The sequence below is a fragment of the Nycticebus coucang genome, chromosome 13, assembly GCF_027406575.1.
Source record: "Nycticebus coucang isolate mNycCou1 chromosome 13, mNycCou1.pri, whole genome shotgun sequence".
NCBI lineage: Eukaryota > Metazoa > Chordata > Mammalia > Primates > Lorisidae > Nycticebus > Nycticebus coucang.
In genome coordinates, this window is record NC_069792.1 from 66,414,187 (window position 1) to 66,441,156 (window position 26,970).

Sequence of the window (26,970 nt, forward strand, 5' to 3'; positions counted from 1 at the left end):
ATTAATGTACACAGCTATGAATTAATAGAAAAAAATAAAATTTGTACAGCAAAAACAAAATACTGAGCACTAACAATTTCCATTAACACTGAGTACTTACAATTATCATAACCACTGAGCGCTGACTATTTGCATTACTTCTGAGCTCTTACCATTTGCATTACCTCTGAGCACTGACAATTTGCATTAGCACTGAGCGGTGACTATTTGCGTTATCACAGTATTGCAACCCCCCTTGAAACTACCCCCAAGCAACTAACCAACTTAAAAAAAAAGCTTTTCCTAACTTCAAAAAAAGGCTCTTCTAACTTCAAAAAAGGTGCCCCCTATCTGCAAAAAAATAAGAGACCTTCTAACTTCAGAAAAAAAAGACCCAGCTTAACTGCAAAAAAGACACCCTACTAACTGTAAAATAAAAATTAAAAAAAGACCTCCTAACTTCAAAAAAAAAAAAAAATCCTAACTTGTTCTTACCTCAGTCCTTAGGCAGCAGCAGGCTCTGCACGGGCAACCTGGTGACTCCTCGGATTACACCAGAGACTGAGATGAGGAGTCGAGAGACGGAGAGAAGGAGGGACGAAGGGAGAGAGAGAGAAGGAGCAGAGTCGGAGAGTAGGAGGGGAATTGGAGAGTGTGAGGCACATTCTGCACATGCGCACTGTGGCCGGAACAGTGGGTTGCTAAGCAGGATGGCAATAACACCTGGGAGGGAGAGACAGAGAGAAGTAACAGAGTCGGAGAGTTGGCTCACATTCCACACATGTGCGGCCTCAGGGGACAAGTCAGCTACTAAGCAGGACAGGCAGCTGTGGCAAAAACACCAGGCGGGCCAGATTAATGTCCTCGGCGGGCCGTAGTTTGAGGACCCCTGGCCTACAGTCTAGGACCACAGGGTGTTGGCATGGTACTGTGTGCGCCTGGAGCTTGTATCTGCAGGTGCTATTCTGGAAGCTGGGTCTGTGGGTGCGTCTTTAGTGTACCACAACCTTCAAGTTCTTCTGTCAGAGGTGTGGTGTTGCCTTTTGCTTAGGATGGATGCTGGTGTAGCGGTTGTTTCAGTATTTTTGCTATTCTCTTAGCCACACAATCTGTGCCATCCTCTTTTCCCGTCTTAGCTGTACATTACTAGTGCTTATTATTATTATTATTATTATTGATGCTGGCCATGTGATAGTATTTTTTACCCTCCATCTTTGACAGGCCCTGTCCATATGAGTCTTGAGAATGGGGGCTTGTGCAGGTTTCTCATTCTCTCCTCTTGGAAGCAAATCTTCTCATATGGTTTGGTGTGGTAGTTTCCTCTCCTGTCTTAGTGCGAAACACCCTCTGATTTGTATTTGGAATTTTTTTTTTTTTTTCAGTTTTTGTCTGGGGCTGGGTTTGAACCCGTCACCTCCAGTATATGGGGCTGGCTCCCTACTCCTTGAGCCATAGGCGCTGCCTCTGATTTGTATTTGGGTAGCATCTTGGGCTTAAGGTGGTTTCTTGTCCTTTTTCCATGGGTAGAGAGAGGTTTTTTTCTCTTCAGCCTTTTGCTAAGTGAAGTGGATTTTAGTATATTCTCTATGGATGACAGAATTTACTTTCCTTTTCAGTTTTAAAAAATTTTTGCTTTTTCAGGAGAAGAGGTCTGGGGATTGTGCCTATGTCCTAGAAGCCACTAGTCACCTCCTTTATACCTGCACACATGCATTTCCAGAACAAGAGGGGGAGGCTTTTGTTATTGCTGTTGTTTTCATGCCCTGCTCCCAGTTTTCCTTATGAGCACCGGTGGAGGACTGTGAAAAAGTCCTTATTAGTGAATATAAACTTCCTTTGAATCTGGGTCCATTAAGGTATTTCAAACTGTTGTGCTAACCTACTCTTGGCTTTTAACAATTTATTTAAATTTTGACTGTTTTACTCTTACTTGCCTGTGTAATAGCCACCTCATTCTCTTGAATTCTGCCAAAGGTGCAACTGTGTTATCTTTCTCCTTGGAGAGGCTTGTTACTCTTTGGAATTCAGATAGTTTGCCTTATAATCTCAAGTCTCTGATTGGTTCCAGAAAAGTTAAGATTTTATAGATTTTTTAGCCTTTTGTCATTGATAGGATGGGAGTCACATTATTTACAGTTTTTTCAACACAAAATGAACTAATCATAGTTTTTAAATATATTAAATTTTCCTCAAAAACTATAGAAAAGTTTTACCATTATCTATCTGTCTATCTATCTATCTATCTATCTATCTATCTATCTATCTATCTATCTATCTGTCATATTTAAGACTAGTAAGTGCAGTAGTGAGAAGAAGGGAATGAATAAACAAAGGATTTGATCTGTAACTGACTGAACCATCAACTGAGATAACTTCAGACCAGTTATGAGTATTTATTTTTAAATAGAGTAAATAATATCCTTTTCTAGGCATTTTTTTCTTATACTGTTGTTTTATTTTTAAAATAAACTTGGCATTTTATTTGCACAACTTCATTTGTTAGGCTACTAATATTTCAGTGTGTTTTTATAGCTAACTAATGTCCAGACTGTTGAAGATTTAAACAATTAGTCTGAGCACTCATCCAGTGTTTTACCCTCTGTTTGGATTCTTCCTATGAATCCAGTTGAGACTATATTTCACAATGATAGGCTTTGGGTTCACTGTGTAAGTCAAATTAGCTATCTATACTTCTAAAGTTTAACTGTAGGAAAACAACATTTTAAATATTTGACAGCATGTGATTGAAAATATATTGCAAGTGAGAGAAATTTTAGAATTATATATCTTGTATATATAATTCAGAGAAATACCTCTATAAACATAGATTGCATTAGTTGGTTATTAAATTGCTGTATATATGAGAAGGTAGAACTAGTTGCGACACTTTTATGATATATCTTTCAAGATGTTAATCTGTTGTCAGAAAATTAAATTTTACTCATTTTATTTTCATCCTAACTATTTTTTTGGTTATAAAATTGTGCCTATAGATTATGATAATTTTTTTTTTTTAAGAGAACATCAGGAAACCAATTTTTTCTTATCTGTTTTTTCTGCAGAAAACTGCATCAGCAGTTTGAAATGTATAAGGAACAGGTAAAGAAGATGGGAGAAGAATCACAACAACAGCAAGAACAGAAGGGTGATGCCCCAACTTGTGGTATATGCCACAAAACAAAGTTTGCTGATGGATGTGGCCATAACTGTTCATATTGCCAAACAAAGTTCTGTGCTCGTTGTGGAGGTCGAGTGTCATTACGCTCAAACAAGGTACAGAAATGAAAATTACGTATGACAATTCTCATATAGTTTAGCTTATTGTGAATAAAGTAAAGATAACTGAAAATGATATTCAGAATAACCAAAAAAACTAAACCTTCTATATTGTCTTTATTTTAGATAGAAGTTGTTTAAAAAAATTTTTTTTTTTTTGAAACAGAATCTCACTTTTCACAGCAACCTCCAACTGTTGGGCTTAAGCGATTCTCTTGCCTCAGCCTCCCAAGTTGCTGGGACTACAAGTGTCTGCCAAAACACCTGGCTATTTTTTTGTTGCAGTTGTCATTGTTGTTTGGTAGGCCCGGGCTGGATTCGAACCCGCTAGTTCCTGTGTATGTGGCTGGTGCCTTTAGCTGCTGAGCTATAGGCACTGAGCCTGTTTTAAATATTTTTAATGAATTAAAAATATATTTGTCTCATTATTTCACGTCAGTTAGCTTATCATTTTGATTAGAATCACAGGATCTTAGACTTTCAGTTGGACTCATTCCTTCATTTTATAAGTGGGAAAACAGATCCAGAAAGAATAGTTTCTTTTTTTTTTTTTTTTTTGAGACTGAGTCTTACTCTGTTGCCAGGGTAGAGTGCTGTAATGTCATAGCTCATAGCAGCCTTAAACTCCTGGGTTTGAATGATCCTCTTGCCTCTGTCTCCTGAGTAGCTGTAACTACAGTGCCTGCCATGACTCCTGGCTAATTTTTCCTATTTTTAGTAGAGACAAGGTCTCACTCTTGCTCAGGCTGGTGTGCAGCTCTTGAGTTTAAGCAATCTACCTGCCTCAGCCTCTCGGAGTGGTAGGATTACAGGTGTGAGCCATTAAGGCTGGCCATGATGTTCATTCTTAAAGCCACACAACTGATGAATTGCAGAGTTTTGATACAGCTTTCTCTATACCACACATACTTTTACAAACTTTGTAGATCTGGTCTTCCTTTGGCACATTTCCTGTTCTTTTTAAAGAGGCTTTTTCCAGGTTTAAGTTTCTTTTTTGTGTTTTGTAACTTTTAAAGTTACATTCCCCTATGTTATTATTTTAACATTAATGGAATAAGCATTTGACTATGGAATTTAAAGAGGAAATGTTAAGAATTTTGTTTCATATTTATATGAAATTTCTGTGGTTATTCATTCACTTTAGAAAATATGCTAATACTACCTAAAGAATGCTTTGTTGAAATTAGCAAAAGCAATATTTGAAAATGTGTGTCTCAGTAAGTTCTTTTAAATTTGAATTTGTCTACTCATCAATTTTTATCACCTAGTTATATTCATCAGTCTTTATCACCTAGTTATTTTCTTAGTTTTTTAATGGGGTTGATATATTTACATACATTATTTAAACATACTTGTGGGAATCAGTTCCTTATTTCATTCTCTCATTTTTCCTCTTTTTTCATTATTTTGTTTTGCCAAGACCTTGAACCCTTATTTCTAAACCCTAGCTTATCTGATTATTTTTTCTTCTTGAGTAAGGGCATTGGCTAGAAACTACAGTATAATTTTGGATAAAAATGGTAAAAGCAGGCATCCTTATTTTGTTCTTAATCTTAGAGGAAAAGCATTCAATCTTTCACTATTAACTATAATGTTAATTGTAAGGTTTTCATAGATACCATCTATTCGTAATTTGCTGAGGTCTTTTGTTTTTTTAGATCAGGAATAGGGGTTGGATTTTTTTTTTAATTTTATTATTAAATCATAGCTGTGTACATTAATGCGATCATGGGGAGGGGTTGGATTTTGTCAAATGGTTTTTCTCTGTCTTGAGATAAATTTTGTGTTTTTTCTTTCTTTGTTAATATGATAAAGGACATTGATTAATTTTTGAATGTTAAAACAACTTTGTGTTCTTCAGATAAACCCCATTTTTCATGATAAACCCCATTTTTATCCTCTTCATAAGTTAATGGACTTGATTTGATATAATATTTGTTTACTTATTTATTTTTGAGACAAAGTCTCAAGCTATTGCCCTGGGCAGAGTGCTGTGTCGTCACAGCTCACAGCAACCTCAGATTGGCTTAAGCTAGTCTCTTGCCTCAGCCTCCCAAGTAGCTGGGACTACAGGTGCCTGCCACAATGCCTGGCTGTTTTTTGGTTGTAGTTGTCATTGTTTGGCAGGCCCGGGCCGGTTTCGAACCTGCCAGCTCTGGTGTATGTGGCTGGCACCTTAGCCACTTGAGCTACAGGTGCCACCATTATTTATTTATTTTTTTAAAGAGAAGAGATCTCATTATGTTGCCCAGGCTGCACTTGAACAACTGGGCTTAAGTGATCCTCCTACCTTAATTTCCTGTGTAGCTGAGTGGAATTACAGGTGCTCACTACCATACCCAGCTGATTTGATAAAATTAAAAAAAATTTTTTTCTTCTATATTTAAGAGAAGGCATAGTATCTGTAGTTTAGTATCTGTAGTTTTCTTCTTCTTCTTGTTCTATTTTTTTTGTATGCTTTTCCTTGGATTTGGTTAGGAAAATGCTGGCTTCATAAAATGATTTTGGAAGTACTTCTTGTCATGTTTTGGGAATTTGTACTAGTATTATTTTATTACGTAATGTTTGTAAGACTTCATCAGTGGAGCCATCTGGGCATGCAGTTTTATTTGCTGGGATGGTTTTTATGTAGCGTTTCAATTTCCTTATAGGGTTATTTGGGTTATCTATTTCTTTCTTGAATAATGTTTCATAGTTGTATCTTTCAAGGAATTTATCTAATTCCTCATAAGTTGTCGTAGTATTTTTCATAGTATTCTGTTATTATTGTTTTAATGTCTGTAAATCTAGCGATGCCACATCTTTCATTCCTGATATTGGTGATTGGAGTGTTGTCTCTTTTTTTCCTTTATTGATCTCCTTTTTTTTTTTTTTGTAGAGACAGAGTCTCATTGTACCGCCCATGACGTCACAGGGCTCACAGCAACCTCTAACTCTTGGGCTTATGTGATTCTCTTGCCTCAGCCTCCCAAGCAGCTGGGACTACAGGCGCCCGCCACAACACCCAGCTATTTTTTTGTTGCAGTTTGACCGGGGCTGTGTTTGAACCTGCCACGCTCAGAATATGGGGCCGGTGCCCTACTCACTGAGCCACAGGTGCCGCCCTTTATTGATCTTCTTAAAGAACCAACTTTTGGTTTTATTAATTTTCTCATTGTTGATTTTTCCTTTGATCTTTATTATTTTTTTCTTGTGTTTACATGAGTTTAATTTTTTGCTTTTCTAATTTTTCTTTTCTTTCTTTCTTTCTTTTTTTTTTTTTTGGAGACAGAGTCTCACTATGGTGCTCATGATGGCGTCACAGCTCACAGCAACCTCAAACTCTTGGGCTTAAGCAATTCTCTTGCTTCAGTTTCCTAAGTAGCTGGGATTACAGGTGCCCACCAGGCCATGCTGCCTGGCTGTTTTTTTGTTGTAGTTGTCATTGTTGTTTTAGCAGGCTGGGGCCAGGTTCGAACCTGCCAGCCCCAGTGTATGTGGCCGGTGCCCTAGCTGCTGAGCTACAGGCGCTGAGCCAATCCTTTGACATTTATTGATACTTATTTTATAGCTTAGAATATAATTTATTTTGATAAATGTTCCATTTACACTTGACAAGGATATATATTCCTCTGTTTTTGGCTAGAGTATTTTTAAATGTCCATTAGGCAAAGTTGATTGATATAATTATTTAAGTCTACTATATATCATTGTTGATTTTCTGCCTATCCTATCATTTATTAAGAGAGGGGTGTTAAATTATATAACAAAACTTGTATTTGTTTATTTCTCCTTAAAGTTGCATTAGTTTTTATTTTATGTATTTTTAGGCATTGTTTTTAGGTGCATGAATATTAGGATTGCTATGTCCTATTATTAAATTGAACCCTTCATCATAATTAAGTGAACTTCTTGATTACTGGTAATAGTCTTTGCTCTGAAATCCACTTTGTCTAATACCATCCAGGTAATAGAATTTCTAAGATGATGTATGCTTTACTGTTCTTTTTCTTAAAACTTATTGTGTCTTATATTTAAAGTACTTTGTTTATAGGCAGCATGTAGTTGGGTCTTGCTTTATTATGTAATCTGACAATATCTTTTAATTGGGTGTTTATATAATTTACATTTCATATGATGTTTGACTTATTTGGTTTCATTGTATCATATTGCTTTTTGTTTTTCAGTTGTCTCATTTTTTCTTTATTTTTACTTTTTCAGACTTCTTTGGGATTATTCACGTATTTTTTGTGATTCATATTTTCTCCTTTGTTGGCTTAATAGCTATAATTCTGTTTTGTTATTTTATTCATTGCTTCAGGATTTGTAGAATACATCTTTAAATTATTATAGTCAGCCTCCAACTGATATTACACCATTTCATTTATTGTATGAGAAGCTTACAATAGTGAACTTCCATCTCTCCTTTTTGGATTCTGTATTACTGATGTCATATTTTACTTTGACCTCTTTTATTAACCCCACAATTTTTGTATATTATTTTCATTAAATAATAATGAAAAATGTATATTTACTCTTACAGTTGCCATTTCTGGTACCAGTCATTTCTTTGTGCAATTTGTATTTACATCTGGTATGATATTTTGTCTCTCAAAGATTCTCTCCAACATTTCTTTTCTGCAAGTCTGTGTGTAATGAATACTTTAAATTTTTTCTACCAAAATTTTTGCATTCATTTTAAAATTATATATTTTTCCTGTATATAGGTCTCTAATTTGACAGGTTTATTCTTTAGGTTTTAAATTTTTTTAAATTTTAATTTTTATGGCTACATAATAGTTGTGCGTATTAATGTGGTACATATGATAATGAGAACAAGCATGCAATGTGTAATGATCAAAAATGGGTATTGTGATATCCATCACCTCAAACATTTATCATTTTTTTTTGTGTGTGTGTGCATGTGTGTTGGGAATAGTCTAAATCCTCCGGCTATTTTGAAATATACAATAAATTACTACTAACCGTAGTCACTGTGTTATCCTACTGAACACTAGAAATGTTTCCTTCTAACTGTATTTTTGTATGCATTAATCAACCTCTTTTCATTCATTCTTCCCTCTACCCTTTCCCGCCTCTGGTCCCTACTATTCTGTTCAATGCCTATATGAGATCAGTTTTTTTTTTTTTTTAGATCCCACATATGAGTGAGAATTTGTGATATTTGTCTTTCTGTGCCTGGCTTATTTCACTTAACACAATAGGTCTTATTCAAGAAATCCCTGCCTAGAGCAATGTTATGAAGCATTTCTCCAATTTTTTTTTTTTTTTTTTTGTAATAGTGGTATAGCTTCCAGTGGTTAGATTTAAGTCTTTAATCCTCTTTGGATTGATTTTTGTGTATGGTGAGAAAAAAGAGGTCTTGTTTCATTCATTTATGTGTAGATATCCAATTTTCCCAGTACGATTTGTTTAAGAGACTGTCCTATCCTCAATGTATGTTCTTTGCACCTTTGTCAAAAATGAGTTGGCTACAAATGTGTGGATTTATTTCTGGGTTCTCTATTCTGCCCCCTTGGTTTGTATCTGTTTTTATGCCAGTACTATGCCATTTTGGTTACTATAGCTTTGTAGTATGTTCTGAAGTCAGTTAATGTGATGCTTCCAGCTTTGTTTTTTTCTTGTTCATTTCTTTGGCTATTTAGGGTCTTTCATGACTATATGAATTTTAAGATTGCTTTTTGTATTTCTTTAAAGAATATTATTGGTGTTTTCATAGGGATTGCATTGAATCTGTAGATCACTTTGGGTAGTATGGACATTTTAACAATTTTAATTCTTCCAATATATGTGAATGGGATATCTTTCAATCTTTTTGTAGTTTCTTCAATTTATTTCCTCTATGTTTTCATTAGGTATTTTAATTTAATTTATATTTTGTTTATTTTTTGAGACAGGGTTACCGTCTGTTGTCCAAGCAAGAGTGCAGCGGCATCATTATAGCTCATTGTAGCCTCAAACTCGGTCTCAAGCAACCCTTCTGTCTTACCTCCTGAGTATCTGGTACTACAGGTGCATGCCACTGTGCCTGGATAATTTTTTTATTCTTTTTAGAGGAAGGGTCTCACTCTGTTGCTCGGCCTGGTCTTGAACTACTGGCCTCCAGTAATCACGGGGGCTTGGCCTTCTGAAGTGTTAGGATTACAGGAGTGAACTACCAAACTTGCCCTATTTTATTTTATTAGCATTGGAAATAAGATTGCTTCTTTCAGATGTCTTGATTTCTTTCAGATTTTTCACTGTTGGCTTATAGAAGTGTTACTGATTTTTGTGTGTTGATTTTATATCTGGCAACTTTACTGAGTTCATTTATTATGGGTTCTTAAGTTTTTGGTAGAAACTTTAGGGTTTTCTATATATTGGATCCTTTCATTTGCAAAGAAGAACAATTTGACTTCTCACTTTACAATTTTTTTTTTTGAGGGGGGAGGCGCTTTATTTCTTTCTTTTGCCTAAATGATCTTGTTAGATCTTCCAGTACTATTTTGAATAACAGTAGTGAAAGTGGGCATTCTTGTCTTGTTCCAGATCTTAGAAGAAAGGCTTTCATTTTTTTCCCTGTTCAGTATGATTGGTAGGTTGAATGTGACTAGGAATTTATATATTCTTCTGTATTTTCCAGTGTATTGGCATGTAGTTATTTCTAATGATCCTTTGTATTTCTGTGATATCAGCTGTAATATCATTTTTTGTATTTTGCTTTTTGTTTTTCCGCCTCCAGTGATTCTTTGTATTTCAGTGGTATTTGCTTGTGATTTCATTTATTTGGGCTGTCTCTTTTTTTATTAGTCTAGTTAAAGGTTGGTTTTGCTCATTCTTTCAAAAAAAACCAACTCTTTGTTCTGTCGTTTTTGGACTTTTTGTCTCAATTTTAATTATTTCTGCTCTGATCTTTTACTAATTTTGGGTTAGGTTGGTTCTTGCTTTCTAGTTCTTTAAGGTACGTCATAATATTACTTGAAGTATTTATGCTTTTTTAAAATTGAAACTTTAAGCTTTGTATTAGTATTCCTTTTGCTGTTTATAACATCAGTTTTGGTATGTTGTGTTTCCATTTACATTTATTTCAAGAAATTTTTAAATTTCTATCTTAATTTCTTCCTTGACCCGATTCTTAGGAGAATGTTGTTTTATTTCCATGTATTTGTGTAGTTTTCTATGTTTCTCTTGTTACTGATTTCTTGTTTTATTCCCATTTGGTCAGAAGAGATACTTGGTATGATTTTTACTTTTTTGAATTTGTTGAAACTTGTGGCCTAACATATGGTCTATTCTGGAGAATGTTCCATGTATTGATAAGAAGGTTGTGTATTCTGAGGCAGTTGGTTGAAATGTTCTGTAAATGTCAATTAGGTCTATTTGTTCTAGAGTCTATTTTGATTTCATATCTAGTTTAATTTCAACAAACAGCAACCAAACATATAAAGCAAACGTTATTAGATTTAAAGGAAGAGATGGTCTGTAGGAGAATAACATTAGGGTTCTCCCACACATCATGTTTAGGAATGGACAGATGATCTAGACAGAAGATCAACTCTGCACTTTAAGTCTTTACTGCCCTAGTTATTGACTTTTCACTGTCTCACTTTATATCTTTTTATATTTCTCATCTTTTAAGAAATTTTCGTGGTTATTATTATGTTTGGTGGATTTGTCTTTTAGTCTAAATATTAAAGATATGAGTGGCATATGCACCACAATCACAGTGTTAGTGTAGTTTGAATTTGTGTACTTATTTTTACTTGTGAATTTTATATCTTCATGTGATTTATTGTTAAATGATAGTGTTTTTTTTTTTTTTTTTTTCCAGACTGAACAACTCCCTATTGGCATTTCTCATAAGGCAGTTCTGATGGTGCTGAATTCCCTCAAGATTTTTTTGGGGAGGGAGGACCTGGAAATTCTGTATTTATCCTTCATGTTTGAAGGATATCTTTCGTTGGGTACAGTATTCTCAGCTGGAAATTTTCCTTCAGCACTTTGACGTGACATCTCACTTCTTCCTGCACTGTAAAGTTCTGCCTAGAAATCTGTTTCCTTATTTATTGGAGCTCCTTTATATGTTATTTTATGTTATTTGTTTTTATTCTCTTGTTGCTCTTGGGATCCTTCTTTGTCCTTGACCTTTAATAGTTTATTATACGTCTTGAAGTAGTCTTATTTAAGTTAAATCTGCTTGGTGTACTTTGACTTTATTGTACCTGGATATTCATTTCTTTCTCTAGTTTTAGAATATTCTTTGTTATTATTTCTTTGATTAAATTTTGTATCCTGATCTCTTTTTCTAGTTCTTCTTTAAGGCCAGTCACTCTTTTGAAGCTATTTTCTAGATCTTGTAATTATTCTTTGTTTTTTGTTCTTTTTTTTTTTTTTTTAATCCTGTGTGCATTTTTCAAGCTCACTACTTGTTTCTTCTGGTAGGTCATTTCTATTGTTGAGATACTCTGATGTAGTTTTCAGTTTGTCAGTTGAGTTTTTTAGCAGCAGAATGTTTGTTTTCATTATTTTAATCTCTTTGTTACATTTCGCTGATGAATTTCTGAATTCCTTTCCTGTGTTCTCTTGAAGTTTGGCTGAACTTTCTCATAACAACTATGTTGAATTTCCTATCTGAGAGATCACTTATCTATCACTCTTGGGTTGGTCACTGTGCCTCATTTAGTCTGTTTGTTGAGGTCATATTTTCATGAATGTTCTTTTTTTTTTTTGAGATGGAGTCTCACTTTTTCACCTTTGGTAGAGTGCTGTGGCATCATAGCTCACAGCAACTCTTGGGCTCGAGCGATTCTCTTGCCTCAGCCTCCTGATTAGCTGGGACTACAGGTGCCTGCCACAATGCCCTGCTATTTTTTTTTTTTTAGAGATGAGGTTTCACTCTGGATCAGGCTGGTCTTGAACCTGTGAGCTCAGGCAATCCACTTTTATCGGCCTCTCAAAGTGCTAGGATTACAGGCATAAGCTACCACACCTAGCCTTCTTGAATGTTCTTGATACTTCTGGATGTTCGTTGATGTCCACTCATCAAAGAGGTAGGTATTGCCTTATGCTTGTTATTTCAGCATTCTGGGAGGCTGAGGCAGGAGGATCACTCGAGGGTCAGGAGTTTGAGACCAGCCTGAGCAAAGTGGAGACCCCCATCTCTACTAAAAATAGAAAAATTAACCTTGTGTGTGATGGCATATGCTTATCGTTCCAACTATTCAGGAGTCTTGAGACAGGAGGCTTGCTCACAAGAGTGTGAGGTTGCTGTGAGCTAGGCTGAGGCCTTAGCAATGTATCCCAGGTGACAGAGCAAGACTCTGTCTCCAACAACAACAAAAAAGATGTAGGTTTATTGTAGTCTTTGGAGTCTGGCTTTGTTTGGTCCAGTAGGGCCTTTGAAGAATTCAAAGGGTAGAGTTACCTATACTTATGGTCACTGCAGCTGTGTCAGCCCTGGAGGGTGCCCTAAATCAAGGTATTCTGTAACTCCTGCAGATTCCTAGATACCTATCCCTGATAGACTTGGAGAAGATAAGGGAGATTCTTTGGGTTTCCTGACACAGTCTCTCACTCTTTTCCTTCTTTTTCCCCCAAGCAGTAGGAGGGTCTTTCTGCTGCTTTGAGTTGAGGGAAGGGTGACATGGGCATTTTCAGGGCCTCTGAGTATGGTATCATGTTGGTTACACCCTAAGGCTGTGGCCCCTCAGATTAGTACTCTACTTGGGGTTGCCCAAGACCCATGGCCACTACTGTCTGACTGCCACTGATGTTTATTTGAGGCCTAAGGTCTCTATAGTCAGTGGATAGTGAAGCCTACCAAACACTTGGATTTTTTCTGCCAGGAAAGTAGATTCTTTTCTGGCCCATCATGCAATTAGAAGGCACCTGAGAGTAATAGCCTAGAATTGGGAGACTTGGTGATTCTGCCTGGTGCTTTGTTCACTATAGCTGCCTGGTACCTGGTTGCAAGACAAAGTCCATTGGACTCTTGTAGCAACTCAAGAACAGAACTGCGATGCAGTGGACTGGAGGTTTCTCCTTAAGTGGGAACCTTGCCCAACTGCCCAGGGGTCTGGCAGACTAAGGGAAGAAAGCACTGTGAAATTTACACACATGGTGTTCTGACCTGTGAGAGAGGACACCAACACTGTGCCAGCCCCCCTGTGAGGCTAACAGGTGCTGTTCTGAGCCCAGTATCCACGGCTATTTATTTAGAAAATTAGGGGTGTGTATCACAAGACAAAAAATGAAAAGGCAACAGCTTCATGCTTCAATTAAACAAGCAGTTCTTTGTTTAGGGAACAAAGTTATCAGGCTGAAGGACAGAGGAGTACTAAGGTACAAATCAAAGAATTCTTTGGGGGAAATTTAATGAAGGAAAGTTACAGCCTTCAGGTCTTGACTTGCGACTGCAGGTATCTATAGGGGCAACTATCAAATTACTTTCTAGTTTTATTTATATTCTTGTCTCTAATCTATCGATCTCTAACTACACACCTCCCAGACTATTTTCTTATCTTCTCTGCTGGGCATTCCAACCCCCCTTTGCTACTATTGGCATGCATTGCTGAGGAAGAGCTGAAACTCGGGGCCATAACCTGCTCAAAATTTCAGGGGGAATGCCAGCCTTCTCTAACTTTCACCCACATGTTCTTCTTTCCTCTTTCGGAGGGGAAGGAGTTTCTACATTTTACTGAAGTTGGGGGAAGGGTGATACAGCAGTTCCATGAGCACAGAAGTCTCTATTTTGCTGGGTTATACCCAAAGCACACAGCTTTTGAAACTAACACAGCACTGGAGCTTACCTAAGCCTGGTGCTGCCGAGATTTATTCAGGCTCCAGGCCAATTTTGTGAGCTAGTGTTGAAGTGGACCAGAATTAGTTTTCTACTAGTAGGATGGCGGATTCCCCTTTGGCCTAGCGTGGTCTAAATGTTACTTTTGCAGGCGCTAGTGGGATTCTGCTTGGTGCTGTCTGTATTCCATTCTAATAGGACAGCAGTGAGTTCCAGTGCATGCATAGTTTGATACTCACTTTGTTTTCCTTTTCCAAGCATAGGATTCTCTATCCTTGATTGTGCTGCCTGGGGTTAGGGGAAGAGGAGGTTTAGGCCAGGTTAGATGGTTCTTCCCCTTCTCTTCAACATATCTTTTCTTGTTTTTATGCTAAAACTAAGTGCTACTATCACTCTCCTGATGTTTAGTTCTTGTGAAGGTGATTTCTTGCATCCAGAGTTGTTTAATTTGGTGTTCTGTCAGGGGTATAGTCATTGGAGGGCTCTAGTCCTCCATCTTGCTCTGCCTCCCCTAAATTCTTCTTTCTTTCAATATTTAAAGGATTTTCTTAATTGCTTTCTCCCTTTTAGTGTTTCCAGTGAGAACTGCAATGTCATTCTTATTGTTTTTCTTATTGTGTATAACGTATCCTTTTCCTCTGGCTGCTTAAAATTTGTTTTAAATCACTAGTTTTGTGCAATTTAATTATGATGGTTTCTGCTGTATTTTTCTTCATTTCTCACATATTTGCTATTTGTATATTTAAGGTTATACTTTCATAGAGGTAGGTAGAATTTTGGCCATTAGTTTTAAAAATATTTTTCCTGTTCCCTCCTTTCTCTACTCTCCATTGGGAATTCCCATTACCTATATATTATGTTGCTTGAAGTTTATCCTACTGCTCAATTATTATCTTTTCTTTAAACATAATTTTACTTTTTCTCTTTTATTTTGTATACTTTATATTATTATGCATACAAATTTCCTGATCTTTTCTTCTGCAGTGTTAAATCTGCTGTTGATAGTTATACCATTCAGTGTATTTCTTTTTTAAATCTCAGATATTGTAGTTTTTATGATTAGAATTTTAATTTAGGACTATAAGATACATATTCCACACTCTGTTTGACTTTTTGAATGTATAGAACTTAGTTGTAATAACTATTTGATGTTCTCCTTTGCTAATTTGAAAATCTCTCTGAGTTCTGGGTTGCTTTCAATGATTTGTCTCATTATGATGTGTGTTTTTCTGACTCCTTGCATGTCTGGTACTTTAGGTTAGATGCCAGACATTGCAAATTTTACTTTGTTTTGTGTTGGCTATTCTACCATTTCTGTGTTTCATTTCCTTGAGGCTTTTTCTGGATGTAGTTAAGTCCTTACAAAATCAGTTTGATACTTTTAAATTTTCTTTTGTGATTTGTTGGATGGATCTGGAGCAATGCTTGGTTCAGCATTAATTATTCTCTCCTATTGAGGAAAGCCTTTCCTGAGTCTTTAATCAATATCCTGTCAATTAAGTATTTTTGAAGTCTCACTGGTGAAAACAACTACTGTTCTTGCCAATAGTGAAGAATTTTCTGCAAATAAATTTTTTATCCATTTCATTGAGCATTTGTCTTTTTCTTAGACAGTCTGGAGTAATTATAGAACTTATCTTATTTCCTATCTTTCAGCTATCACTGTCCTTTGTCACCTGATGGCAAATCTCTTACAAACCATTCTTTGATATATTTTGTTTGTTTTTGCTTGCTTGTTTTGTGTAGGAGGAGAAATATGGTTCTTGTTACCCCATTTAGACAAGAAACAAAAGTCTTAATGACATAAGATTATTGTTTAACTACTTGAAAATATATTTTTCAGTTTCTAATATATGGTCTCTTTATGCTGAGGAAACTTTTAATCAGTAAATTAAATACTGAGAAAAGACAGAACACCCTTTGAAACCATTTTGTATTGTGACCCACTCTAAATCTCTTTATTTGTTATGGATTGGGGTGATGGGGATGGTTTATAGAAGACGAAAGGAACCAGGGCAGTATTCTCCACTTTTCTCATATTTTTCTTAAATCTGAGTGTCAGGGGAATAAAAGATAATAAAAAATAATGTAGATTTTTGCTCAAGGAATTCAGCCTTGCATTTCTTTTGTTAGTTTTTCTACATTTTATTTAGGTAAAAGATCTGTTGTAAGAGCATTTTAATTAACATGGCAAAGTGTTCCGTTGAATTGAATGTATAGAGGTAGTCTCTATTCTAGATAACATGACTATTGAGTTTAATTCCTTCTTTTAAATTGGACTATCAAAAGTATGTTAAATTCCTTATGTAATAGAAGGCTTTTACTCTCAAAGGATCTAAATACATTTCTTTGACTTATCTCAGCTCCAAAGGATTAAACTCAGTGCAGTTTGATCTAACTAAGCTAATGAAGTAGGATAATGAGAATACTGATATTTCATAGCTTAAAATTTAATTATAAAGCCATTTAAAAAATTCTTTTAGTAATCTCCTAAGAGAACACAATAAAATAACCTCTTGTTTTAATTTTGTAGCTCTTTCATGTGTAGACATCCTTAAGAATTAATAAAGTCTCTTGAGGTACATTTAGGGTGTAGAAAGAATAAATGAAGTGTAGGACATATGATAGTACTAATTCAACAAGATTTTATGAAATATTTCTTTCATTTATTTCCTTTTAAGATGAAAACTTTTAATAAATAAAAACTATGTATTTAGTCAAAGGAAAGAGTAATGACTATAATGATGAAATGATTTTGTAATGATTTGATGGTGATATTGGGAAAGACATTAAAAATAATTTATAATGAGTATTATTATTATTATTTTACAATTTTCAAACTCTTATTTATTTAAACAGTATCTTTCTCTAGCATGGTAATAGCAGAATAATTATTGATAATATAAATGAGAAAAGTTTGCATCTTTTTATGTTCAGCTTATTTTTTTTATTGTTAAATCATAGCTGTGTACATTAGTGCAATCAAGGGGTACAATGTGCTGGTTTCATATACAGCCTGAAATAGTCTCATCAAACTGTTCAACGTAGCCTTCATGGCATTTTCTTAGTTATTGTATGTAGACATATATATTCTGCATTTAGTAAGTTCTGCCTGTACCCATTCCAAGATGTGCCGTAGGTGTTGCCCCACCCATCACCCTCTCTCCACCCTAAGCTCCCTCCTCCCTTACCCTTCCTTGGCCCCTTCCCCATAGTCTTGTGCTATAGTTGGGTTTTAGCCTTCATGTGAAAGCCATAAATTAGCTTCATAGTAGGGCCGAATACATTGGATACATTTTCTTCCATTCCTGAGATACTTTGCTAAGAAGAATATGTTCCAGCTCCATCCACGTAAACATGAAAGAGGTAAAGTCTCCATCTTTCTTTAAGGCTGCATAGTATTCCATGGTATACATGTACCACAATTTGCTAGTCCATTCGTGGGTCGATGGGCACTTGGGCTTCTTCCATGACTTAGCAATTATGAATTGGGCTGCAATAAACATTCTGGTACAGATGTCTTTGTTATATTGTGACTTTTGGTCTTCTGGGTATGAACCTAGTAAAGGAATTATAGGATCGAATGGCAGGTCTATTTTTAGGTCTCTAAGTATTCTCCAAACATCCTTCCAGAAGGAATATATTAGTGTGCATTCCCACCAGCAGTGTAGAAGTGTGCCCTTTTCTCCACATCCATGCCAACATCTCTGGTTTTGGGATTTTGTTATGTGGGCTACTCTTACTGGGGTTAGGTGGTATCTCAAAGTAGTTTTGATTTGCATTTCTCTGATGATTAAGGATGATGAGCTTTTTTTCATGAGTTTGTAGATCGTGTGTCTGACTTCTTTAGAGAAGTTTCTCTTCAGGTTCCTTGCCCACCCTGAGATGGGATCACTTATTCTTTTCTTGCTAATATGTTTGAGTTCTCTGTGGATTCTGGTTATTAAACCTTTATCGGAGGTATAACCTGCAAATATTTTCTCCCATTCTGAGGGCTGTCTGCTTGCTTTACTTACTATGTTCTTGGCTGTGCAGAAGCTTTTCAGTTTGATCAGGTCCTAGTAATGTATTTTTGATACTGCTTCAGTTGCCTGGGGAGTCCTTCTCATAAAATATTCACCCAGGCCGATTCCTTCAAGAGTTTTCCCTGCACTTTCTTCAAGTATTTTTATAGTTTCATGTCTTATAATGAGTATTATTTTAAGCTTCAAAGTATGGCTACCTGTTTCTTTTACTGTTTAGTAGGAAAAATAGGATACCACTTGCTTAATCACTAATATAATTTTGAAAAAATATGCATTTTTTCAGATTGTATTTTTGTACTTAAAATTTAACATATAAATATTTTCACTTTACAAGTAGTTGGACTTGAAGCAGAATGAATTATAACTTTATAATGGTTATAAAAGAAAGTGATTTTCTTTTTGGTTTGTTTGTTAAATTTTATTTTATTTTTTACCGTTTGGGCTTCATTGAGGGTACAAAGAATTAGGTTACGGTGATTTCATTTGTTAGATAAAGTCCCTCTTATAAGTGTGTCATGCTGAAGAGGTTGCCATACACTATGACCCTTCATCCTCTTCCCTTCGCCCTTCTCACCTCTTCCTAATTTGCCTACCCCACCTCCCTTGTATTAGCTCTTCTACTGCCTTCATATTAGAATTGAGTACATTGAATTCTTGCTTCTCCATTACTGTGATGCTTTACTGAGAAGAATGTATTCTAGCTCCATTCAGGTTAATACAAAAGATGTAAAGTATCCATCTTTTTTTAGTGGCTGAATAGTATTCCATGGCATACATATACCATAGCTTGTTAATCCATTCCTGGGTTGGTGGGCATTTAGGCTGTTTCCTATTTTGGCAATTGTAAATTGAGCTGCCATAAAGTCTAGTGCAAATGTCCTTATGATAAAAAGATTTTTTTTTCTTCTGGGTAGATGCCTAGTAATGGGATTGCAGGATCAAATAGGAGGTCTAGTTTGAGTTCTTTGAGAATTCTCCATACTTCTTTCCCAAAAGTTTGTATTATTTTACAGTCCCACCATCAGTGTAAAAGTGTTCCCTTCTCTCGACATCCATGCCAGCATCTGCAGTTTTGAGACTTTGTGATGTGGGCCTTTCTTACTGGGGTTAGGTGATTCCTCAGGGTGGTTCTGATTTGCATTTCTCTGATGATTAAGGACAATGAGCATTTTTTCACATGTTAGTTAGCCTTTCATCTATTTTCTTTAGAGAAGGTTCTCTTGCCCAGTTGATACATGGGATTGTTGGCTCTTTTTTTGTTGATTAATTCGAGTTTCAGTAGATCTTAGTTATGAAGCTTTTGTCTGATTCATAATATGCAAATCTCTTTTCCTATTCTGATGGTTGTCTATTTGCTTTGGTTATTGTCTCCTTAGCTGTACAGAAGCTAGTACTCAGTTTGATTAAGTCCCATTTGTTTATTTTTGTTATTGCAATTGCCATGGAAGTCTTCTTCATAAAATCTTTCCCAATGCTGACATCCTCAAGTGTTTTCCCCTCACTTTCTTTGAGGATTTTGATTGTTTCATGCCTTAGATTTAAATCTTTTATTCATCTTGAATCAATTTTTGTAAGTGGTAAGAGATGGAGGTTCAGTTTCAGTCCTTTACACGTGGTTATCTAGTTCTCCCAACACCATTTATTGAATAGGTATTCATTTCTCCAGTGAATGTTCTTGTTTGGTTTATCAAAGATTAGTGGCTTTTATATGTTAGTTTCATTTCATGGTTTTCTGTTTGGTTGCAAATGTCAGTGTCTCTATTTTTGTGCCAATACCATGCTGTTTTGATCATTATGGTCTTCTAATATAGACAAAAGTATGGTAGGGTGATACCCCCCAGCTTTGTTTTTATTACTACAATTGCATTGGTTATGAAGTTTATGGTTCCATACAAAATGAAGAATTATTTTTTCCTAGTCTTGAAAGTACGATGATGGTACTTTAATGGGAATTGCATTGAATCTGTAGATTGCTTTGGGTAGTATAGACATTTTCACAATGTTGATTCTTCACAGCCAATGGCATGATATGTTCTTCCATTTGTTAATATCTTCTGCTATTTCTTTTCTTAGGGTTTCATAATTTTCTTTGTAGAGGTTGTTCACCTCCTTTGTTAGGTATATTCCTAGGTATTTCATATTTTTGAAGCTACTATGAAGAGCATTGTGTCCTTGATTAGCTTCTCATCTTGGCTATTATTGGCATAAACTAAGGCTACTGATTTGTGGACATTAACTTTATATTCTGAGACATTACTGTAATTTTTTATCACTTCCAGGAGTCTTGTGGTTGGGTCTTTGGGGTTTTGTAAGTATAAGATCATATTATCAGCAAAGAGTGAGAGTTTGACCTCCTCTGCATCCATTTGGATACCATTTATTTCCTTTTCTTGCCTGATTGTATTGGCTAGAACTACCAGCACTATGTTGAATAGTAGTGGCAATAGAGGACAACTTTGTCTGCTTCTAGTTCTAAGTGGAAAAGCTTTCAGTTTTACTCCATTCAGTATGATGTTAGCTGTGGGTTTGTTATAGATGGCTTCAATCCGAAATGTGCCACCTATGCCTATATTGTCAGTGTTCTAATTAAAAAAAAAAAAATACTAAATTTTATTGAATGCTTTTTCTGCATCTTTTGAGAGGCTCATATGGTTTTTGTTTTTGCTTCTGTTGATATGGTGAATTCCTTTTTTGGACTTGCATGTGTTAAACCATCCTTGCATCCCTGGGATGAAACCTATTTGATTGTGATGTATGACTTTTTTTTTTTTTTAATGTGTAGCTATAATATATTGGCTAGGATTTTACTGAAAAATTTTGCATCTATATTCATTAGTGAAATTGGTCTGAAGTTATCCTTTTGAGTCAGATCTTTTCCTGGTTTTGGTATCAGGGAGATGTTTGCTTCATAGAACATGTTAGGGAAGATTGCTTCCTTCTCAATTCTTTGGCATAATAATCTGCAGTATGGGTATAAGCTCTTCCTTGAAGGTTTTATAGAATTCTGGTGTGAAGCCTTCTGCACCAAGGCATTTTTTTGTTGGGAAATTTTTTATTGTTTCTTCAATCTCAGTTCTTGAAATTGGTCTGTTTAAGACATCTATTTTTTCTTGATTAAGTCTAGGGTGAGGGTGTGATTCCAGGTATTGATCCATTTCCTCCACATTGTCAAATTTTTGGGCATAGAGTTTCTTGTCGTACTAGAAACTTTGTTATTTACCCTATGTCATTTCTGATTGAGGTTATTAGAGATTTTCCTTTTCTGTTTCTAATTAGTCTGGCCAAAGGTTCATTGATTTTATTTATTGTTTCAAAAAACCAACTTTTTGTTTATTTTCTGAATGATTCTTGTGTTTTTAGTTTCATTCATCTGATTTAATTTTGGTTATTTCTTTTATTCTGCTGGTTTTGGGATCAGATTGTTCTTCTTTTTCCCATTCCTTAAGAATGTTCATGAGTTTATTGATGCACTCTCTTTCTATTTTTTGAAAGTAGGCATCTAATGCAATAAATTTCCCTCTTAAGATTGCCTTTTTTTCCCCCTTGAGGCACAGTTTCACTTTGTCACGCTTGGTAGAGTGCTGTAGTGTCATAGCTTACAGCAATCTCAAACTCTTGGGCTCAAGTGATTCTCTTGCCTTAGCCTCCCAAGTAGCGGGAACTACAGGAACCTGCCACAACGCCCAGCTATTTTTTTTAGAGATAGATCTCACTCTGGCTCAGGCTGTTCTTAAACCTGTGAGTTCAGGCAATCCAGCCTCCATGGCCTCCTAAGTGCTGGGATTGTAGGCATGAGCCACTGTGCCTAGCTTAAAATTGCTTTTGGTGTATCTCACAGGATTTGGGAACTTATGTCTTCATTGTTGTTATGTTTGAGGAATTTAACAATTTCCATTTATCTCTTCCTGAACCCAACTATCATTCAGCGTAAGGTTGTTTAATTTCCAGGTCTTTGCGTGAGGATGAACATTTTTGTTGTAGTTTAGTTCTACTTCTATTGCCTTATGGTCTGAGAAGATATAAGGTATAATTTCTGGTGGTGCCTGTGGCTTGAGGAGTAGGGCGCCAGCCCCATATGCCAGAGGTGGTGAGTTCAAACCCAGGCCCAGGCCAGAAACTGCAAAAAAAAAAATAGGTATAATTTCTATTCTTTTAATTTTGCTGAGGTTTGATTTGTATCCTATGATGTGGTTGACTTTGGAGTACATACCATGAGCTGATGAGAAAAAATGTATATTCTTCAGTTTTGGAATGGTGTGTTCTGTATTTGTCTATTATTCCCATTTGTTCAAGGGTCACATTTGTATCTTTGTTTAGTTTCTGTTTAGAGGATCTGTCTTGTTCTGTCAGAGGGGTATTAAAGTCTCTGACTATTATGTTTTTATGGAATATTACATTGCTTAGACCCATCAAGGTCTATTTCATAAATCTGGGCGCATTTAACTTGGGTACATAAATATTTAAAATTGTAATGTTTTCTTGTTGTATTGTTCCTTTGACCAGTATAAAGTGTCTGTCTTTGTCTTTCTTAACTTCAGTTGCTTTAAATCACTTGCATCTGAAAACAAGATTGCAGCCCTCCTTTTTTCTGATTTTCATTTGCTTGAAATACTGTTTCCCATCCTTTAACCCTGAGTCTTGATTTGTCCTTTATGTCTGGGTGTGTCTCCTGGAGACAGCATATGGATGGCTTGTGCTTTTGAATCCAGTCAGCCAGCCTGTGCCTCTTCAGTGGTGAATTTAGTCCGTTGACATTTACTCAGAGAATTGATAAGTGTGGTAGAGTTCTATTCATCTTATTTTGTGAAAGTGTGTTGTGTAGTTTCATGCTTTGTGCCATTGTGGAAGCTATGTTTTGACTTTTAGCTTCTGGGTATTTACTGTGGTATTGGTTCATTGTGATGTTCAGTGTGTACAATAGGTTTAAGTATTTCCTGTAGAGCTGATCTTGTTGTGACAAATTTCGTCAGTGTTTGTATATGCAAAAGATTTGATTTCTCCATCCATTTTGAAGCTTAGTTTAGCAGAAGAATTCTGGGCTTGAAATTGTTTTGTTTAAGAATGTTGAAGGTGGATGACCTTGCTCTTCTGGCTTGGCAGGTTTTAGTTGAAAAGTCTGCTGTCATCCTAATGGCTCTACCTCTGTATGTCAGTTGGCACTTACTCCTGGCTGCTTGCAGAATTTTCTTTTTCATTTTGATTTTGGACAGGTTCATTACAGTGTGTGTCTTGGAGAAGCTCTGTTTGAGTTGAGATGACCCGAGGTTTGATAACTATCTGAAGAGAGTGTGTCAGAGTCTTTAGTAAAACCTGGAAAGTTTTCATTTATGATAGTCTTCAGTTGGGCTTCCCTTCCTTTGGGACAATCTTCCCTTTCAGGGATCCTTATTATTTGTATGTTTGAATGCTTCATGGAGTCTCATAGTTCTCTAAGCACCTGTTCTGCTTTCTCTCCTTTTCTGCTTCTTTTCTTTTTTTTTTTTTTGGAGACAGTCTCACTATGTCACCCTTGGTAGAGTGCCAGGGTGTCACAGCTCATAGGAACCTCAGACTCTTGGGCTTAAGTGATTCTCTTGCCTCAGCCTCTCAAGTAGCTGGGACTACAGGGACCTGCCACAATGCCGAGCTATTTTTTTGTTGCAGTTGTTTTGCTGGCCTGGGCCAGGTTCGAACCCCCCTGCCCTCAGTGCATGTGGCTGGCACTATAACCACTGTGCTATGGGTGCTGAGCCTCCTTTTCTGCTTCTTTAACTACTTAGGTTAACTCAAAAACTTTATTCTCTAGCTTTGAGGTTGTTTCTTCTCCATGGTCTAACCTATTTTGGATACTTCCTACTGCATCTTTACATTTCCTTATTGTCTCCTTTATTTCCTTAAGCTCTGCCATATTTCTTCTATATTCTACATGTCTTTTGTCTGACTTTTGGTTCTGTCTTTGCAATTTCTCATCTATTCTTTTTCTTGTCTTTATCATCCATATTTTAAATTCCCTTTCTGTAAAGTCCATTAATTCTTTATAGGTAGCTTCTTCAGTAGCTGCTTCATGATCCCTTGGGGGAGTTCTTCTGTTTTGGTTTTTCATGTTTCCTGAATTTTTCTGTTGGTTCCTTCTCATATGTTGTTTCTTCTTGTTCACCTTCTTGTCCTCCTTTTTCCTTCTCACTGCCTCCTTTGTTTCAAACAGAAGTCCTTGCTCTTGATGACAATATGGTGCAATATGTCACTGGGACATCAGGTGGCACTAAGGTTTTTTTTGGAGTCAGTGAGCACAGCCAGCAACCTCTATGGTCTTTATTCCCAATGTAGTTACCTTTCCTGATCCCCTGATGGTTTCCTCAGCATTTACATCCTGCTGGATTGGGACCTTAAAGCTCACAAGAATCCTTCAAGGGTAGGTCTCATTGTGCCCCCTGACTCTAGTTCCTATGGGCTGAAGGAGTCCCTCAACCTATCCCAAGAGTGGAGTTCTGATCTGAACAGGCGGAATTAAGAGGGCCTTGCTTTAGGCCCCTGCCAAGACCTCACTGACCTTTCCTCAATGGCAGCCCCCTGACCACTGAGACCTTCTCAGTATGGCTGCCTGGCCAGCCACCAAACCTATGGCAAATCCACTTCAACTGGCATTCAATTCTGGTGCTCTATACTATTTGAGTCTGCCCACTCTTCCAAGCTTTCCACTCAATGCGCCTCTTCCCTCAACAATTGACAACTCTAGAAGGGCTTTCCCCCATCCCAGACCTCCATGGGGGGCTAGGCGATGCCAGCGGTTAGTAGTCACTTGTCTAATTCATCAGATTTCCACTGCACTGGATAATATGCTGTGTCCAGCTCACCACCTCCTCGCTGTGCTCCCTGAGCTACAACACTGGGTAAGGTCCCTGCGTCAGGTATGGCTGGGTCTCCTCTTTCCAGTCATTCTAGGAGAGCTCAGCTGAATGATCCTTCTGTTCTGTCTTCTTGCTCCACCCCAAAAGAAAGTGATTTTTAAAATATTTTATTTTGTGGAAATGATTCTTTAGCAAGTTCTTTAAAATGTATTGGTATACACCTGTTCAATATATCATATAGTAAGAATGGAATGATGATATTGACATCCTGATTGACATCCTATTGTATAATCCAGTCATTGATATCATTTACATGAGTGGTTTTAATGATTACTATTTAGACTGTTCACTGAGAGATCAAATAATGATTATTTTTGTAATCTTCTAGTTATTTACTTTTTTTTTTATTTCAATCCAGTGTGATTACCACTTCTTTGTGTGCTAGTGTAATAGGGAGTTAGTTTTCATATATCCAAGGTAAGTGGTATCACATATGATTTTCTTTTAACCTTCATAGATTTACCATATACTACATACATTGATAAGAATTGAACATTCTTCAGGAAGAGGTTGGCATAAGTTGAGAAAGGCAGGAGAGGTTGGGCGTGGTGGCTCATGCCTGTAATCATAGTATTCTGGAAGGCCGAGGTCAGTGGATTGCAAGGAGTTCAGGACCAGCCAGAGTAAGAGTGAGTTCCCATCTCTACTAAAAATAGAAAAACTAGTTGGGTGTAGTGGCACATGCCTATAGTTCCAACTGCTTGGGAGGCTAAGGCAAGAGGATTGCTCAAGCCCAGAGTTTGAGGTTGTTGTGAGCCAGGATGCCATGGCCCTGTACCCAGGGTGACAGATGGAGACTTTGTCTCAAAAACATAAAACAAACAAACAAAAAAAAAACAAAAGAGAGAGAGAGATAGGGAAAGGCCAGGAGAGCCAAGTTCTATTCTTGTTCTGGTTTTGTTTTACTCTTATTTATCATATCACCTTAACTCTCTCTTAGTGTTTCTAAAATCTAGAAAATGAGAACATTGATCTAAATCATTTTCAAGATCTCTTCTGGGTTTAATATGTTATGATTTTAAAATTTGTACTATTTTACTCATGTAGTTCTTGAAATACCAGAGAAATATAGTCATAGGAAATATATGTACTGCTTAAATAATTTTTAAAAAGTAATTGACATGCTTCATTAATTCTCTTAGGTTACTTTATGTGAGTTAAGCTTTAGTTTTTAAATCCCTTTTCACATTTATATAACATGTAGATATTGAGGATACCACAATTTTAGAAAACAATTTTATATGAATTTGAGGAGTAGGTAAAGCAGGAAAGCTTATCATAATTACGTGTATAATTTTAGGACCACTATTTAGCAAGTGGTTGCATCAAGATATGTCTTTATGGGGAATTGCTATAATGTGTGAGAATACTACTAGTAAATAATTAAAGAATTTAAAAGAAAGAAAGAGAACTGTTTCGGGTGGCACCTATTGCTCAGTGGGTATGGTGCCAGTCACATATACTGGGGCTGATGGCTTCAACCCCAGCCTGGGCCTGCTAAAACAACAATGACAACTACAACAATAACAACAACAAAATAGCCGTGCATTGTGGCGTGGGCCTATAGTCCCAGCTACTTGGGAGGCTGAGGCAAGAGAATCGCTTAAGCCTGAGAGTTTGAGGGTACTGTGAGCTGTGATGTCATAGTATTCTACCCAGGGTGACAGCTTGAGACTCTGTCTCAAAAAAAAAAAGAAAAAAGAAAAAAAATAAAGAGAACTGTTTCCTTTCATTAATGTCAACCTCTCTAGTGGTGAAGGATAACATAGTGACTATGAAAAATAATTTTACTTGCAAAATCTTAGGACATTTTATACCTTCTGATGTATACGAGCATACGTGAAAGGAGGTGAAATAAAGTGTTACACCAAGCATAAAGGAAAACACTTAACAAAGATTACATGAGCTCAGAACCCTCTTTTATACAGTTTTCACCTGGTGCAGCTCTGACTCTCATTACCTAGGCACCAAAATAAACTGTGGGTACTGTTACAGATCAAGTAAGCCCACAAATGCTATTGTAACT

General features: G+C 36.3%; 1 protein-coding gene across 31 annotated transcripts in view; it reads left to right on the forward strand.

Annotated features, from left to right (window-relative positions):
* Positions 1-26,970, forward strand: part of RIMS2 (regulating synaptic membrane exocytosis 2) — a 683,906-nt gene that overhangs the window by 145,191 nt on the left and 511,745 nt on the right. For all 31 annotated transcript variants that reach the window (XM_053559665.1, XM_053559666.1, XM_053559708.1 and 28 more), the window contains one exon: positions 3,042-3,252. In XM_053559665.1, coding sequence (XP_053415640.1) covers positions 3,042-3,252 — 211 coding nt within the window. The remainder of the gene's footprint in view (positions 1-3,041; positions 3,253-26,970) is intronic.